This window comes from Pelobates fuscus, chromosome 3, assembly GCF_036172605.1.
Source record: "Pelobates fuscus isolate aPelFus1 chromosome 3, aPelFus1.pri, whole genome shotgun sequence".
In the NCBI taxonomy this organism is placed as follows: Eukaryota; Metazoa; Chordata; class Amphibia; order Anura; family Pelobatidae; genus Pelobates; species Pelobates fuscus.
This window is the reverse complement of record NC_086319.1, coordinates 298040995-298060696: the sequence shown is the minus strand read 5'-3', so window position 1 is coordinate 298060696 and position 19702 is coordinate 298040995. Positions and strand designations below refer to the sequence as shown.

The following is a 19702-nucleotide window of genomic DNA, read 5'->3' as shown; positions in this document are numbered from 1 at the left end:
TGGCAATAAAGATGTCCGTACTCCCACGGCTACAGTATGTTTTTAGGACTCTACCGCTGCGCATACCCCAAACCTACTTCAAAGCGATCCAAATGGACATAACTAGATTTATTTGGGCAGGAGGGAGACCCCGAGTATCACTGAAACTCTTGAAGGTGCCAATGAGGGTGGGTGGTCTGGCAGTCCCAGATGTTCGCACCTACTACCAGGCATTCATCCTAGCGTACGCATTGCTGCATTTTCTAGATAAACATCACCCACAATGGGTGACACTGGAAAAATGGCTGATGGAGTCGTACGAAACCCACCACATACTATGGCTACCCAAACAGCTTAGACCGCCCATACATAATATGCCAACCCAAATATCCTTATTACTGCACATATGGGACTTGCACTGACCTAAACTGAGCAATAGCTCTGATTTCCCAGGCCAAACCCACATGGGCCCTCACATACTGCATGCCCACCTTCCATGCTAAACCTTGGCAGGAGACAGGCCTCACACACCTGACCCACATCTACGCAGGGACAAAACTTAAAGACTTCACCACCCTCCAATCGATTCACCACGGTATTCCACATACCTCACACTTCTCCTATAGACAACTGCAATCCTTTTTGCATAAACACGAACCCCAAGGCCCCATACAACAACAGACACACACGCCCTCACCATATGGGAGAAAATATGTATTAACCAATGTCTACCAATGTCACGCAGACCGCTCTCCATATGTTGCAGGTTGCTTTTAGACTACACACCACTGCCAGATGCTACACCTGTGAAACAGTGGGCGCACGAACTCGAAGCAGGGATCCTACAACAGTGGGAGGACATTCCCACCTACCAAGATAACCTTGGCAGCCTTGAGGGCTTGGGACACATGGAGATTGGCACACCCTAAATAAGTGCTTTGTACCCCATCCTGTACTGATGTTGTGGCTTTTTATCAGAAGTGTAATTGACAGTGCTTATTAAACCAGTGAAGTAAAAAATCACTGCATTGCCAGTACTTGCTGTGGATATGATACTTCGGTTAATACTTTAAAACAACCCCCCCCCTTACACTTCCCTTCTTTCTTCTGTCCACCCCCCCCCCCCCCCCGCTCCTCCCACCTGTTGTGTATTGTCAAAAAAACAATAAAAATTGTCAAATTTAAAAAAATAAATAAATAAATAATTATATAAATAAAGTACGAGTGATCCTCATCACCATAATCAACATAATGCTCATTATGGAGACCCCTACCTGAGGATAGGCACCACCTGAGTCAACAACGACTCCGAGTAAGGTAAAGCCCACACTGTAGTTTGACCCACTGTAGTATGACCCACCAGATGACTCCACTACTGAGTATAGGAACCCACTTGTACATAAGTTAACGTTTAACGTCTAAGATGTAACAAGATAATGAGTCTGTGTAATATGATTAGACTATGCTATTATACAATGCTGCAACGTGTAATTGTTGTGACGTCTTCAGTGAGATGTTTCTAATGTCTCTAATGTGATACCTTTGCAAACCTTTTCCCCCATCCCCCCCCCTCTTTCTTCCTTTCTGTAACCCTGACCCCTGATCCCACCTTTTTGAAAAATAAAAATTGTCAAATTGAAAAAAAAAATAAAGTACGAGTGAACTACAGAATTAAAAGCCGAGAGTAGAGAAGGGTAGAACTGTGAGAAAAGAGGAGAGAGAGCAGAAATAAATTGGTGTGGTGGGACTATGTAATATATGTAAGCTTTTTTTATTTTTTATTTTTTTTTGCATTTTCTTTACACACGAGGCTTTGCATTAGAGCCTATATTTAATACTTTTTAAAGGTGACATGTGTGGAGGGACAACACTGCACTATCAGGCTTACCTCGAGATTGGGAGAGAGCTGTGGGTGAGACGCTCACAGATGGAGAGTGGGACAAAATTTTCATCCTGGCGCATAAGTGCTCCCTTAGCTCCAAATACTAGGAACTAAGCTACAAACTCTAACACTCTGGTATCGGACACCAGAAATCCTACACCGCATGAATGCAGAGACCCCGGCCATCTGTTGGCGCTGTGGAGGGGAAGAGGGCACGAACCATCACTTTTGTTGGTCCTGCCCAGTGATCGCTCTGTACTGGGCTATGGTAAATTCCAGATATATCACCAAAAATAGATCTTGAACTACTAGCCTCCCCGAGTCCTGACGGGCCCGCCCTCCTGACCAGTGGACCGTCCATTACAGATCCGATAACACACATAGACCCCTGAACACCGGTCTGACCACATACTGCTGACCCACTGTCAACCAACCTCCATAGTGTCGATCCAGACACTAGAATTACACTTATGCAACTCACTCTCCCCAACCCCCCCTTCCTCCCCCCGCTCTTCTTCTTCTCCCCCTTCTCGCTCCTTCCTTCTATCCTCTATCTCTCCCACTCTCTCTCATCCTCTCGTGTCTTTCTCATCCTCCCACTCCCGCCCTTCCTTAATCTCGCGCATACCCCGCATCCCTATCCACCCATCCCACACCCACCTACCTTAACTAAGCACCACTACAGCCGCAATAGCATACCAAAAGCCCAACCACGACCAACCAAAGATGACCCAGCTGCTGAAACCTAAGGTGCTGAATACCACACACCCATAACCAAAGGGCAAATTGAAGGCACACGACTTAGGGCTCGACTCAGATATTACACTTCTGAACATGCATTGTTCACCATACCTCATAACAATCCCCTTCGCAAAAAGAACGTCGATGCACAGTATACATGATAGATGCTATAACTTACAACCCAAGTTTTCTCCCTCTGTTTACCACCTATGTGTAAAAACACGTATAAATAAAGATAGGGCAGTGTTTTTTTGACAATCCGCTCAAATCCTCAGTAACCGTGTTCTTCTCACCTAATTTCAGAAGTATCAAGTGTGGAATGTTTATGTTCCTTTCAGTTTTATAGTTTCCTGGAATACTTTTAGGATGTTTTGTTTTGTATCTGAGGTTTGTGTCTGTGCCAAGCAGTCTGTAAAATGCTTGCTGTGTACGAATTGCTGGGTTGGGTGTGTTTGAGAGTCCTCTTTGCACTTCTCCTGTAGTCTTTGAGCTTCTCTTACACAGGATATGGGATTTATTATTTGTATATAGCTATGAAATATCCATAAGAACAAGGATCTGGCAGGTATATATATCTATATAAGTCTACGGCATTTAAATGTTAGAGGTCAAGTAATATAGGTTATGGGGACTACACTGTTTTCTATGCATGCATATAGATGTGACTTTCTTTCATAACATAGCATTGCCTTTGTCCTTTTTGACTGACAATATGATTCTACATTACATTTCCTAACCCTTTCGTTGTGCTCCTCACCATTCAGGACAAACCTTGAAGCTCTTCAGAAGAAGTTAGAGGAGCTGGAATTGGATGAACAGCAGAGGAAACGGCTAGAAGCTTTTCTCACTCAGAAGCAGAAAGTTGGGGAGCTGAAGGATGACGACTTTGAGAAAGTATCAGAGCTTGGAGCGGGTAATGGTGGGGTGGTGTTCAAGGTGTCCCATCGACCATCTAGCTTGATCATGGCAAGGAAGGTGAGATGCTGATTTCCTGTGTATGCCATGTATAGTGTTTGAGGTCTATTAAGACGTTGTCGAGAATTCAAAGTGAAATTCAACGTTTAGACCAAAATGGTCTAGCATAACTGCCTTGGGGACCTTTTCCAGTTCTGCTATTTTGGCATTTTAAATTTAGTAAAAACTCCTGACTAGTGAGAATTTGTTGCTTATGTTGATGCAGATTATGAAGATAAGTCGCAGAAAGGAGTAGAAAATAATTCATACCATTCTGACCATTGTGTTGTGATTCCATGAATTATGTAAAAATCCCAGCAACTACATGCCTATCTGTGCCCCCACCCTGTGTCACATCACAGGAGGAAGATTTATTATTTATTTTATAGAGCAGAATATGTCCCTGAAATAAAATGTCTCTCTGTGATTAAATCTTATCCCATGCCTCTTGTCCATGTCCTTTGGTAGGTGTTATGGGATTTGCTCATTCTGTCAGTGACTGACTCTAGTACACAGAAGCTATGATTCATGGACTCTACCTTCAAACACCTAAAATAACTCAAGACGGTGTTTACTGCGTTATAACACTTGTGGTCTCTATCCTGGTAGTTGATTCATCTGGAGATCAAGCCTGCAATCCGAAACCAAATTATCCGGGAGCTTCAGGTGCTGCATGAGTGTAACTCCCCCTATATTGTGGGGTTCTATGGAGCATTCTACAGCGATGGAGAAATCAGCATCTGCATGGAACACATGGTGAGAGAACAGTTTGTTTATGAGAATTAAAGGGATCCTATAGTGCCAGGAAAACAAACCCGTTTTCCTGGCACCATAGGCTCTTGTAGTGTCTCCCTCCCGCGGGGCGGAAGGGGATAAAACCCTTCAGCCACTTACCTGAATCAACCACCAATGTCTGCGGCCCTGGGTCAGCCTCCGCCCACGTTCCTCGCCAGCCGGCGGGGGAGACCTAATGCGCATGCGCGGCAATAGCCACGCGTGCATTAGACCTCCTCATAGGAAAGCATTATTCAATGCTTTCCTATGGGGAAAATCTGACTCTGGAGGTTCATGAGGACCTCCAGCATCAGATAACCGACCAAAAGTCAGTTTAGATTCCGGAAACCCTCTAGTGGCTGTCTGTTAGACAGCCATAGAGGGCAGACTTAGAGCTACAATGTAAAACATTGCAGTTCTCTGGAACTGTGATGTTTTACATTGCAGCACTAGATGCAAAAGGGGCACAGCCCCAGACAACTTCAATGAGCTAAATTGGTCTGGGTGCCTACAGTGTCCCTTTAAAGAGGGGTGTTTTTATTTGTTTTTTCTTTCTATTAAACATCAATATTTATTTATTAGTTTTATTAATCTGTCTGTCATTCTTGCAATACAAATTATCTTAGCAAATGGTCATGTGGGGGGGAAATCAGTAATATACTATCAGACATATTTAACATACACTGCTCAAAAAAATAAAGGGAACACAAAAATAACACATCCTAGATCTGAATGAATTAAATATTTTCCTGACATACTTTGTTCTTTACATAGTTGAATGTGCTGACAACAAAATCACACAAAAATAAAAAAATGGAAATCTATTTTTTTCAGCCCATGGAGGTCTGGATTTGGAGTCACACTCAAAATTAAAGTGGAAAAACACACTACAGGCTGATCCAACTTTGATGTAATGTCCTTAAAACATGTCTGAATGAGGCTCAGTAGTGTGTGTGGCCTCCACGTGCCTGTATGACCTCCCTACAACACCTGTGCATGCTCCTGATAAGGTGGTGGATGGTCTCCTGAGGGATCTCCTCCCAGACCTAGACTAAAGCATCTGCCAACTCCTGGACAGTCTGTGGTGCAACGTGACGTTGGTGGATGGAGCGAGACATGATGTGCTCAATTGGATTCAGGTCTGGGGAACGGGCGGGTCAGTCCACAGCATCAATGCCTTTGTCTTGCAGGAACTGCTGACACACTCCAGCCACATGAGGTCTAGCATTGTCTTGCAATAGGAGGAACTCAGCGCCAACCGCACCAGTATATGGTCTCACAAGGGGTCTGAGGATCTAATCTCGGTACCTAATGGCAGTCAGGCTACCTCTGGCGAGCACATGGAGGGCTGTGTGGCCCCCCAAAGAAATGCCACCCCACACCATTACTGACCCACTGCCAAACCGGTCATGCTGGAGGATGTTTCAGGCAGCAGAACATTCTCCACGGCGTCTCCAGACTCTTCTCACGTCTGTCACATGTGCTCAGTGTGAACCTGCTTTCATCTGTGAAGAGCACAGGGCGCCAGTGGCGAATTTGCCAATCTTGGTGTTCTTTGGCAAATGCCAAACGGCCTGCATGGTGTTGGGCTGTAAGCACAACCCCCACCTATGGACGTCTGGCCCTCATACCACCCTCATGGAGTCTGTTTCTGACCGTTTGAGCAGACACGTGCACATTTGTGGCCTGCTGGAGGTCATTTTGCAGGGCTGTTCCTCCTTGCACAAAGGCGGAGGTAGCGTCCTGCTGCTGGGTTGTTGCCCTCCTACGGCCTCCTCCACGTCTCCTGATTTACTGGCCTGACTGATTTACTGGACTGACAGACACAGCAAACCTTGCCACAACTCGCATTGATGTGCCATCCTGGATGAGCTGCACTGCTTGAGCCACTTGTGTGGGTTGTAGACTCTGTCTCATGCTACCACTAGAGTGAAAGCACCGCCAGCATTCAAAAGTGACCAAAACATCACCAAGGAAGCATAGGAACTGAGAAGTGGTCTGTGGTCACCACCTGCAGAACCACTCTTTTATTGGGGGTGTCTTGCTAATTGCCTATAATTTCCACCTGTTGTCTATCCCATTTGCACAACAGCATGTGAAATTGATTGTCACTCAGTGTTGCTTCCTAAGTGGACCGTTTGATTTCACAGAAGTGTGATTGACTTGGAGTTACATTGTGTTGTTTAAGTGTTCCCTTTATTTTTTTTGAGCAGTGTATAATAGCTCATTTGCAAATGGTGCATGTGTGTACAAACAGAATACACACTCAGGATGGTGCAGGAGGTACATTGTTGTCCGTGTTTCAACCCAAGATAACTATGCAGATGTCAATGGTGAGCGTAATGAGCAGATATCCATTAAAACATTTACTTCTGTCTAATAACCTCAATGGAAGGTTGAGACAAATTCTTGATGTAGAGAAAACAGATTATATCTCAATAGTACTGATTCTCTACTCCTTTGTACCAATATGTTTCTCTGTGCTCTGGATAAGAGCACTGCATATGTACTGTTAAATAAACAAAAATAACTTGTGCTTTTCTCCCCGCTAGGATGGAGGTTCACTTGATCAGGTGTTAAAAAAAGCAGGAAAAATCCCAGAGAAAATTTTGGGAAAAGTCAGCATTGCAGTAAGTATCAAATAATCATCTCTGTGTTTTGCATATTTGAAACCCTCCTGGAGTTAATTAATATCTGAAATGCACTGCTCAACAGCTGTGATGGCTAGCGGCTGGCTCGGCATCATGAGAAATGTATTCCACAAAAGCTGCTCTGCCACCTGTTTGCTATCCCTGCTATAGAGTAATTGCTATATAGCTGGGGTGAAGCCTTCCTAAAGCTTAGGGTCCCAAAACCCAAGCACAATGGGAGGCTGTAACATTGCTCAGGATCAGTTCCTGTAGTACACTCTGCAGGGTAATGAAGTGCACCTTGAAGATTGAGTGGTATCTCACTGTCTGCTTTTCTTTCCACTGGTAGGTGATAAAGGGATTGACCTATTTGAGAGAGAAACATAAGATAATGCACAGAGGTAAGCTGGACACCTGTGATTGTACACATTAAAATACTATAAAAAGTATTGGGAGCCCCAAAGGATTTCAAGCTCTGTACAAACTGATTTACTCTAGGTTTACTCCCATCTATTATCAATCCCTTTCATACACCATATTGTGATATTCTTTCTCTCCTACTGTATGTCCTTTTTCTCATTCTTCTCCTCCACCTACTGATACCTGCTCACTATCCTCTGTGCCTTCATGTTAAAGCATATGAATCCTGCAAAAGAATGTCTACTAGGACTGACATTTTTTAATCCTAATTTTGAAAGTCTTTTTGTTTTCATTAAGTGTAGTGGTGGATTGAATTTGCCCCTTTATATAGCAATAATCGCCAAAAGATAATTATATATGTTTGCAGGACAATCTCTAATTATCCTCTCTAGTTGTATAGCCAGTTTAATTTATTCTGAGTTTCTTTCTACTACAGCTTAACCGTTTTCTGTTTTGCTGTCTGTGCTAAACATCTTGAACCACCCAGTAAAACTTTAAATAAACCTTGAGGCTGAAAGAGTAAAACAAAAAAGAAATTGCAGGGGGCGCAGTTTGGCTGGCGACTAAGATATCCACCCTCCTCAAGAGCCTTCCGACAAACTAGCCCCTAACCTTCCCCAAAACATGGGGAAATCCTGATGCCTATCTACCACTGGGAAGATCCCAGATCCAAAAAAGGGGCATCTCTCTTCCTCTCTTGGCCAGTATTTGGTCACCCCTAAGGACCTGGCAACACTATTGCACTACCCGGAAGATTCACCTCTATCAGAGGCATCCGACCGCTCATCATCCCTGATCAGATCTCTGATTGAGACTCCGGTGGGCTACCACTCATTCAGGCCTTCCCTACAAAGGATGACCCACTCACCGCAACTGCAGCTGTTCTTTAAGTCATGCATGCAGAGCTGTGTCACCTCACAGATTGCATGGGCCAAGTGGAAGAAGAGTGTGACAACATCAAGGCAGCCCAGACACTGGCAGAAACTGATGCGGACTCTTAGGCCAACCGGCTCCGATGCAAGGCATTACATGTAGAGGACCTAGAAAACCGGGGGAATAAGGCACAATAATGTGAGGCTTCGCGGCTTAGCAGAGTAGGAGGATCACCAGCTCACCCCACCATATTCCTTAGGGGAATATTTAATATTTAATAATCCTTATGTATGAAAGCTGGGATTTTTTTGTACTAAGTTGCTTTGCAACACAGTTGTTCAGGGCGAATTGACCTAGCACCCATTTACCTTAAGCAGGGACCTTCAAGTCCCAAATTATTCAGCAATATATTCCTGTATTGGGTCCTGCGAGACCAGAGATACTTATCAGACTTGGGGACCTGCTTGTCCCATTATGTTAAAACGTTAAATCTTTTGATGAAAGAACAATAAAAATGTACATTTACAACAACAAAAATAAATTGCAACTAATGTGGTTCTAAAAAAACCAAGAGCAAGTTTAGGTGGGAACTGTGACTTGCCACCTAAACCTCCAATTGAAAATGTAATCATCTTCTGGGTATCTTTCTCTGTAATGAAAAAACAGGGTAATATAGGCGCTCACTATACCGTAAGATAACAATGGGGGCTGCTGTATACAATACAATACATAATCTTTCTCTGTAATAACTGTTAGAGCAGGAGAGCCCCTTTCGTCAAGTATTGTAAAATCAGCATTTAAGTGTATTGAGTGATGTATGACTGCTGGTAAAAATGCCAAGAGGCACTGAATGCTTTAGAAGTTAAATTGACATTATTTCTTCTCTTCTCATTTCTTTCCATACTGCAGATGTCAAGCCATCCAATATACTTGTAAACTCCAGAGGGGAAATCAAACTTTGCGATTTTGGGGTCAGCGGGCAACTTATTGACTCCATGGCCAATTCCTTTGTTGGGACAAGATCCTACATGTCTGTGAGTGCCTTTGTGTCTCTTGGCATGTCTAGAGAACATTCCTCAAATACAGCTTGATTACAAAATCCATATACCTTGTAAAATTATAGGATTCGCTTACTGGTATCACAGAAAACCGCATATCCTGCGTGACAGTATGTTAGTGCCATCCTCCCACAAAGTGTGTTTATCGAGTCCAGTAGTTCATAGGACATACCAAAAGTACAGGAGTTTGCCATTTCTCAGTTCTGTTCCCATGGGGATACTAACAAAAGCTTGGACTTTAATGTGCTTTACAACTGGATGCAAATCAGTGGACCAAAATGTAGGGCCATGTCACTGTATATATCGATGAGTTTATTGATATCGATGACTGGTCAGAGTTTGACAAATTGTAAAGCTCCAGCAGTTGTTCAAATTGATATCACTCAACAGTGGAACTAGAGTTCTACATAAGGACTAGTCCACATTGTGTGTTTATGATATCCGTTTTCTTGAGTGTGTGGGTTGCTTGTAATGCTTTGCATGGCCACTTATCCACATTACATCAGTTTAACTAAAATTACCACATTGTGCTTGAGTTAAAAAATAAAAATATATATATTTATTTTTTTATCCGCACGTTTTATAGTGTGTGTCTGCACACTGTGTGTCACGCAACAGATGGAGTATCAGCATGTCCTCCCACACTGTGTTGTGTGCGTGTGTAATAACAGCTCTCCAATACATGCAGTGGGAGAAAGATGTTGGTTCGTCTCCCTGAGTGATGTTGAGAGCTGCCTTGTTTAACTCTATTATGTACTTCTCTGGAAATCAACAGATTTATATCCCTTTGCATTAGAGGCTTACTGCGTGCTGTTGTATTATACAGGACAAGATGTAAAATAATTTTGATTATATATGTTACTAATATCTCTGCAACAACTACACAATAAATGCCACCGTTAATGATATGCTAGTAAACATTCACTACTTACGGTAGACACTTGTGTAACATGTGGTTCTGCTACCAATTTAATTTCCTGTTCAGAATTCCATACTGCTTAATCTTACATTGTTTTCTGCCTGTTGCTGTGTTTCAGCCGGAACGGTTACAGGGCACACACTATTCTGTGCAATCTGACATCTGGAGCATGGGGCTGTCACTGGTCGAAATGGCCATTGGTCGGTATCCTATTCCTCCTCCAGATGGCAAGGAACTGGAGTCCCTCTTTGGCTGCTCTGTCGAAGGCGAACCTGCTTCTTCTGAGCTGTCTCCTCGGCCACGACCCCCAGGACGTCCCATCAGTTGTAAGTGCCACCCATGTTGAATTGACTGTGTGTTTAATTCTGGTTAATCCATGTATCATTGCTGGAAGGGGGGGGGGGGAGAATGGGGGAAGAGATGTTACCACCAACATCTGCAATTTATAACCGCATACCCAAATTCTTATGAAATTGATGTAGCTGTATGAGACTCTGTCGTCGTCGAACCTTTATTAGAGCATGTAAGATTAATTTTGAGAAACAAAGAGAGAATGTCATAATTTATAACTCTGTGAAATAACGAACCATGTGCATCTTAGCCCCCTACCCCCCAGTTTGGAATGACTAGCAACTACTCAGGGGCATAATGCCCTCATTTAAAGCAGATCAAACCAGTGCTTCTCTTTAAAAATATAGTTGACCTAAAGTTAAAAAAAAATATATGCATAGCTTTAGCATGATCTACTTTACCAAAATAGTGCAGTATCTCTTGATGTTTTGTGTATCACTGTTATGACTTGTATTGTCTATTTTCTCACAAAATGTCCTTCAAATCTTGTATGCCTATCTATGCACTACAAAAATAAAGAATTACAAAAAAAAATCGTAGTGAACTGTACACTCACATTTCAAGGAGCCTGTATATAGAAACACTGGCTCCGTATTGAAGCTTGTGTGCTTATTATGGTAGCACCACCCTTCCACTTCGACTTGGAGTAGTTCTCAAAAACATAAAGAGAGAACAAACCAATGTGTAGACTGTAGCAGTAAAAACGCGGATGTAGGATAATAAATGTGGTGCTCATCTGGTCCTGAGCCTATGGATCCCGGCTCTAGGTGTATAGGTATGGTGCCAATTTAAATGGGGATGGCACTGCCCCATGGAGATTCTTAGAAGTTCCAAAAAAGGACTTGAGTAGGATAACAAATTTAATAATATATAATATAATATAATTAAAAAATGAATATTAAGAAAAGTCCTCAATAAAAAGTCCTTTAAAATGGCCAATACGCGTTTCCCTCTCAATAGAGCTTCCTCAGTCAGCTGTAATGATGGTCCTATGAATCTTCCATTTTAAATGTCTCTTAGGTCTTCCTCTTTAATGAGCTAAATGCATTTCATCCAATCACAGTGATATATACATACTTCTTATGTGGGGAAATTTGTGTATGTGTCTTTAATTGGCCGAATTTTCAGCTCCTTTATTTACTATTATTTCCATTGGTGGACAATGGTGGTTGGCGGAAGTGTTTTGGGGTCTACCAGGACGGTTGGCGGAAGTGACGTCACGGACCTGTGTGAGTGTCATTCGGCCGCCGCCTGGAGACTCTCAAATCCTCCGACCCTGCTGCACGCCTTGCGTGCGGGTCGGAGGGAGGAGACTGTGGCATGTGAGGGGGTGGTCCGCGAGCACATCGGTTCGTCCCGCCCCTCGGGCGTGTCGATGTGCCTGCTAGCTCCTCCCCCTCCAGCACAACTCTACAGTGGACAGATATGTGTGTGCAGGAATGTAAAGTGGGGGAAAGGATAAAAATGAATATAAACAGAGAGAATAAAGAGGAAAATATACAATGGTTATGATAGATATATAGTGTATGTGTGTCAAGAAGCTTAATGTGGTATAAATAGTGACCCTTAGTATTTAAAGTGCATAGAGTGCATTTAAAGTGATCGACTTACTTTAGTGTTAGATTGGTATATACAAAGATTGATATCCTTATGGATATTTTATGTATCCAATAGGATATTAAGTCCATATTCATTAAATGGTATTCTCAATAATCATAAAGCCACAGGGTGGGGATTGGACCACTAAATGGAAGAATCATATACATAAAATATATGATGGGAAAAAATATGTAAAAAAATATTGATTTTAATTTTATGGGGTCCAAAATGAACATAAATTGACTGGTAAAAACTAATAGGTGAAATATACCTATTTAAATGAAATGGCAGAGTTCGAAGTCTACATTCAAACCCAGGGGTTTTAAAGTCCCGAGATTGAATATCCACCTCATCTCACTCTGTCCTAATAATATGTTGAGGTTCCCTCCTCGCCAATTGCCCTTAACCTTATGTATACCCATAAATTTTAACTCTCGTGGATCACTATTGTGTACAAGTGCAAAGTGCTGTGATACTTTGTGTCCCTCAAATTTTCTCTTGATGTTTCTGATGTGTTTATCAATCCTAATGTGTAAATTCCGTTTAGTGCGTCCCACATATTTTAAGCCACAAGGGCACTCCAATAAATATATTACATTGCTCGAATGGCATGTTATAAGTTCTTTAATGGGGAATTCCTCATTATTATTAAAATTCTGAAATTCCTTAAAGCGGCACTGTCATGCCGAATCCCGTTTTTTTTTTTAACCCCCCTCCCGCCTCCACTACATCCAATCGACCCCCTAGTCATCCCCAAATGCCCCTAAGCCCCCCACATTACCTCTTTTTAATTCTTTATCTTCTGCCCCGATCTATATTCAGGGCGCCGCCATCTTTGTGTGGGTAGGTGAAGTCCCTGTGGGACACGTCATCTGCCCACACTAGACAGACTGTGAGATTCCCGCACATGCCCAGTGAAACACCTGGACATGCGAACGGGAATTTCACCTATTCATTTATTCATCAGACAGACGAATGAATGAATAGAAAAAATCAGATGAACAAACTAACACTGTGTATCAGTGTTAGTTTGTTCGTTCAGTTTATTACAAGGAGGGAGCTACCGGCGTGCAGCTCCCTCCTTGTAATATGTAACTATAGAAGCGGCAGGGAGCAGTGCTCCCCGCCACTTCATAAGCCCCCCATGTCCCCCCCTCACTCTATGGGGGTCAATATGACCCCCATAATAGCACAAGGGAGATTAAAATCTCCCCAATACCCCTACTCGCTATACCGCGAGTAGGGGCATGTCCACTAAACAGTGAGCAGCCTGTGGCTGCTCACTGTAAAAAAAAAATGGTAATAAGGGGGGGACCTACTGTTTCCCCCCCCCCCCCCCGGCCCCCACCCCTGCGCGGTGGGTGGGGGCCCTAATAAAACAATAAGGGGGGGGGACCTTCTGTCCTCCCCCCCGGCCCCCACCCCTGAGCGGTGGGTGGGGGGCCTAATAAAACAATAAGGGGGGGGGACCTATTGTCCTCCCCCCCTGGCCCCCACCCCTGCGCGGTGGGTGGGGCCCTAATAAATCAATAAGGGGGGGGACCTATTGTCCTCCCCCCCGGCCCCCACCCCTGCGCGGTGGGTGGGGGCCCTAATAAAACAATAAGGGGGGGGGACCTACTGTCCTCCCCCCCTGGCCCCCACCCCTGCGCGGTGGGTGGGGGCCCTAATAAAACAATAAGGGGGGGGACCTACTGTCCTCCCCCCCTGGCCCCCACCCCTGCGCGGTGGGTGGGGGCCCTAATAAAACAATAAGGGGGGGGACCTACTGTCCTCCCCCCCGGCCCCCACCCCTGAGCGGTGGGTGGGGGCCCTAATAAAACAATAAGGGGGGGACCTATTGTCCTTCCCCCCCTGGCCCCCACCCCTGCGCGGTGGGTGGGGGCCCTAATAAAAACAATAAGGGGGGGGGGACCTACTGTCCTCCCCCCCGGCCCCCACCCCTGCGCGGTGGGTGGGGGCCCTAAATGAACCCCCCCCCCATCAAGGTGACTAGGGGTCCCAAGCCCCTAGTCACCCCCCACCCAAAACATTCTATCCCCTACCTACCCCCCTCACCCTAAAAATAGTGAGGGGGGAATAAAATAACTAACCTGTAAAAAAATAAAAATTAAACTTACCATTTGACGTCTTCTTTTTTCTAAATTCTTCTTACTTCAGTCCCCCCAAAAGGCCAAATAAAAATCCATAAACCCGTCGCACTTTAAAAAAAAGCCTTGCCCCGCCCTGCAATTAGGCTTAGAACACAATGATTGGTTGGTTTAAGCCAATCAGAGTGCTCTGTGTCATTTTACACAGCGTGGGAAAATTCAAAAGAACTTTCCCACGCTGTGTAAAATGACAGATCACTGTGATTGGATGGTTTTCAAGCCATCCAATCACAGTGCTCTGTGTCATTTTACAAGCGTGGGAAAATTCCAAAGAACTTTCCCACGCTTGTAAAATGACACTGAGCAGTGTGATTGGATGGTTTGAAATCCATCCAATCACAGTGCTCTGTGTCATTTTACAAGCGTGGGAAAGTTCTTTGGAATTTTCCCACGCTTGTAAAATGACACAGAGCACTGTGATTGGATGGTTTGAAAACCATCCAATCACAGTGATCTGTCATTTTACACAGCGTGGGAAAGTTCTTTTGAATTTTCCCACGCTGTGTAAAATGACACAGAGCACTCTGATTGGCTTAAACCAACCAATCATTGTGTTCTAAGCCTAATTGCAGGGCGGGGCAAGGCTTTATAAGCCTTGACCCGCCCTGCGGAGCTCAGTACGCGGCGTGCCCTCCATGGGTGAAGATGGATTAATTTTTGTTTGCGCTCGGTTTTTTTTTTTGGTTTTTTTTAAAGTGCGACGGGTTTATGGATTTTTATTTGGCCTTTTGGGGGGCTGAAGTATGAAGAATTTAGAAAAAAGAAGACGTCAAATGGCAAGTTTAATTTTTTTTTTTACAGGTTAGTTATTTTATTCCCCCCTCACTATTTTTAGGGTGAGGGGGGTAGGTAGGGGATAGAATGTTTTGGGTGGGGGGTGACTAGGGGCTTGGGACCCCTAGTCACCTTGATGGGGGGGGGGGTTCATTTAGGGCCCCCACCCACCGCGCAGGGGTGGGGGCCGGGGGGGAGGACAGTAGGTCCCCCCCCCTTATTGTTTTTATTAGGGCCCCCACCCACCGCGCAGGGGTGGGGGCCAGGGGGGGAAGGACAATAGGTCCCCCCCTTATTGTTTTATTAGGGCCCCCACCCACCGCTCAGGGGTGGGGGCCGGGGGGGAGGACAGTAGGTCCCCCCCCCTTATTGTTTTATTAGGGCCCCCACCCACCGCGCAGGGGTGGGGGCCGGGGGGGAGGACAGTAGGTCCCCCCCTTATTGTTTTTATTAGGGCCCCCACCCACCGCGCAGGGGTGGGGGCCAGGGGTGGAAGGACAATAGGTCCCCCCCTTATTGTTTTATTAGGGCCCCCACCCACCGCTCAGGGGTGGGGGCCGGGGGGGAGGACAGTAGGTCCCCCCCCTTATTGTTTTATTAGGGCCCCCACCCACCGCGCAGGGGTGGGGGCCGGGGGGGAGGACAGTAGGTCCCCCCCCCTTATTGTTTTATTAGGGCCCCCACCCACCGCGCAGGGGTGGGGGCCGGGGGGGAGGACAGTAGGTCCCCCCCCTTATTGTTTTATTAGGGCCCCCACCCACCGCGCAGGGGTGGGGGCCAGGAGGGAAGACAGTAGGTCCCCCCCCCCCCCAATCTTTAACCCCCGCGCAGGGGAGGGGGGGTGTTTATTAGTTTTTTTTGTTTTTTTTGTTTTTTTACAGTGAGCAGCCACAGGCTGCTCACTGCTTACTAGACATGCCCCTACTCGCGGTATAGCGAGTAGGGGCATATTATTTACTAATACTAAGTAATCTTTACTTAGTATTAGTAAAGTTGGCTGAAAGACCAATTTAGGTCTTTCAGCCTTTTAGTAGATAGCTCCCTGATACCGTGGGAATTAGGGAGTTATCTACTAAGCGGCTGCAAGATGCAGTCGCGGCAATGAATAGGATCGGAGTTTCATTCATTAGAATGAAATTCCGATACAAACAAAGTACCGAATTGCATCCTAACACCAATGGAGAAACAGTGCTCATTCTGTTAGGATGCAATTCGGCAGTTTTGCCGGCGTTCTGTCTAAGTGACAGGACGTTCGGCAATACTGACAGGAAGCATTGTGGGAACAGGGAGGAAAGCTAGGGATCATGGGAAAATTGCTCTGACCAGCGGAAATGAAGCACACTTTGCTCCTCCGCTGGTCAGAGCTGGTCAAGCGGAGGAATCCCATAAGACAAAGAGTCCCTACTTTGTCTTATGGTTTTAAAGAAAACTAAAGAAGACAGGAAGAAAATAAGAACAGATCCTGAGAGAGGGGGAGAAGAGGAAGAGATTGAGGAAAGGTAAGTTCGGCATGACAGTGCCGCTTTAATGTGTCTTTTTTTTGTTGTTGTTTGTATTCCTGCACGCTAAACATATACCGCATCCATAAAAACCCTTTCCTTTGTCTAGGAAAGTAGTGGTCTTTGTTTTCTTAATTTTTTTTTACCAGTAGTCTATTTAGATTAGCGGCACCCCTAAACACTACTTTGGGTTTTTCTGGTAAAATGTGGGATAGGGCATGATCTTGTAATAGAATGGGCCAATGTTTATTTAGAATTTTCCTTAGTGCCCTATTATTATAGCTATAGTTGCATATAATAGGTAAGTTAACTTCACCTTCATTTTGTGTTCTATTTTTTTCTTGTAGTAAAGTGCTTTGTGAAATTTTTGAGACTTGTGTCTTTTAGTCTTTCCTTATGGTAACCCTTATCTAGCAGATCTGTGATTAGTTTGTCCGCTTGTTCCTTGAAATTATCCTCATCCGTGCAATTTCTTTTAATTCGTATGAGTTGTGACTTAGGTACACTGTTTAGCCATGGGGAAAAATGTCAACTAGAGGTATGGAGAAAACTGTTGACATCCACATCTTTAAAATGAGTTTTGTTTTTTACCTTTTCATCATCTATAAAAATATCCAAATCTAAAAATGTGACTGTATGTTTTCTAAAATTAGTGGTTAAAATAATGCCCCATTCATTATTATTGAGCTAGTTTAAAAAAGTGTGCAATGTGTCCTCTGTACCCTTCCAGATAAAAAACAAGTAATCTATGTAACGGCGATAGGTCACCAGGCCCTCCACCCAGCCCTCGTTTAGTTGTAAATACTGACGTTCCCAATCTACCATAAACAGATTGGCGTAGCTGGGTGCGAACCTGGTGCCCATCGTCGGTCCACATGCTTGCAGATAAAGTGTCATCATACCAGAAGTAGTTACTGGTTAAAATTAGTTGTATCCCTTCGATGATGAAATCAATTTGGTCTGGTTCAAACAAATGGGATTGCTCTAAAAATAATCTCACTGCTGCACAGCCCTTCTGATGTGAAGTGATGGTATATAGAGAGCTCACACCTGCAGTTACCAAAAAGTAGTCTTGTTCCCATTTGATAGTTTGTAAGTGTCTCAGAATGCTTCCTGTGTCCCTAAGGTAACTAGGAATGCCATGAACTATAGGCTGCAGGCACTTGTACACATATTCTGAAAGCCTGCATGATAGGGAGTTTATGCCTGAAACTATAGGTCTTCAAGGTGGGAGCTCGGGGTTTTTATGGACCTTAGGGAGGTAGTAGAACACGGGGATCTTGGGGCGGGGCCTGACCTGCAAGCCGATCGGTCGCATGGCGGAGGAGCTCCCGATACACATGCTGCCTATAAGGAGAATACTCACCGCTACTAAGCGTGAAATCATGCCGGGAGTTGCTACCCAGGATGGGGGCACCCTGGCGAACCCGAGGATACCAGATCCGAGTTCCTCCTGCAATCCTGAACCGACGAAGGCGGGCTGCGGCCTGCGGCGGACGGAGCTGAGGAGAGACGGCCGCTCTCCTCGCCTGAATGCTGGGGGTACCGAGCTCTTGCATACCCGCTCCCCCCCCTCAGGACCGGTGGGGGTGATCCCGGTCCAACCACCCCTGGCACCAAGGCTCATCCAAGCACAAAAAGCGACACTCAGCGGGTCACCCGCAAAAGCAGGGACACACACTATGGTGGACGCCACGTGTGAATACAACGGCACATTATGGCACTTCACTTGGGCACGTCTTGAAGCCATAATCGACACCTTCTGGGAGAGCCTGGAGAGCGGACAGCAACAGGCCGCAGACCCGGCGAACTCGCCTAACAGAAAACCCAAGGACTCCTGCTACAGCCATTCTGACAACCCCCTGGTACAATCTCAAAGATGGCGCCGCAGACGGAGACCTCACCCGCGCGCACGCAAACCAACACAACAGAGTCACACAGTGAGGCCAGCCCGAAAAGACCCAAGGGCCATCACCGGACCCAAGGCATGGCAGAGAACCACAACGCTACCACCAGCAAGTGGGCTTACCACACCGCATCGAGCACAGCCACGGCCAAAGAGCGCCCCACTCACCCGGCCGAAAACACTGTATACCGGCAACATCAACACAGACCTGCGGGAAGACAGGTGGCCGAGCAAAACGATGGCATCCACACCACCCCACCCTGCTCAACCCCTGCGGGACACTCAGGCATACCCAAAGCTCTCCTATAAACGAGGCATAGGCTGACAGGGCACCCACACCCCAGGAGAGGGGAGAGGCCCTTACACATTGCCTCTGCTGATAAGGACGCTGCCCAGACCCTACCACAGCCTCCACAACTGAGACTGGCTTAACACTTAAGTAACTGACAAAGTTTCAATGTGCACCATCTTTCTTGTCTTGTTCACCCAAGTTTAGCAATTGTATGTCACTGTTAGCCTAAATGTACTATGCTTTGCTGTCCACACTGGGCCATGTCACCTGCTACTCACGTCTTGACAGGCCAGCTGCCAGGCACTCTCTTGAGCCCTACTACCATTCTCACACTCCCTGTTTATAAGCGTGTAACATAAGCTATTCAACCTATTTTATTTTCTTCTAGCCAATCGTATTACCTAAGCAATCTCTAAATATAAAAAATTGTGCTTGATTTCGCATGTACCCATATGTTTCACATGTCTTTTAAGCGTTGAAGGAATGCCTTTGGGGTACCTTGCAACAACATGTTATCAGCTTATGCACAACAAAAATAAAGAATTAAAAAAAAAAAAAGAACACGGGGATCTTTGGATGTGTCACATTTAAGTATTCAAATTCTTTTTTATTTAAAATCCCATTTTGTAGACCCCTATTAATGAGGTCATAAAATGTGTTTTTTATTTCACTTGTTGGGTCTCTTTTTAGTCTTGTGTAGGTGACTTGGTCATTAAATAATCTCATACACTCTGTATGGTAATCTTTGATGTCTAAAATGACTATTCCCCCTCCCTTATCCGCCGGTTTGATTACAATGTCATTGTCCTTCTGAAGTTTTTTTAAAACTTTGTATTCATCTTTTTTTTCAGATTTTGTTGGTAGTGATTAGCTTTTTTTTTAATTTATTGATGTCTGACAT

The 19702-nt window shown here is 44.9% G+C and overlaps 1 protein-coding gene across 1 annotated transcript in view; it reads left to right on the top strand.

Moving 5' to 3' along the window:
• MAP2K1 (mitogen-activated protein kinase kinase 1) overlaps positions 1–19702 on the top strand; it is a 47727-nt gene that overhangs the window by 20245 nt on the left and 7780 nt on the right. The window contains exons 2-7 of the mRNA XM_063448774.1: positions 3367–3577; positions 4166–4312; positions 6883–6960; positions 7310–7361; positions 9163–9287; positions 10349–10556. Coding sequence (XP_063304844.1) covers positions 3367–3577; positions 4166–4312; positions 6883–6960; positions 7310–7361; positions 9163–9287; positions 10349–10556 — 821 coding nt within the window. The remainder of the gene's footprint in view (positions 1–3366; positions 3578–4165; positions 4313–6882; positions 6961–7309; positions 7362–9162; positions 9288–10348; positions 10557–19702) is intronic.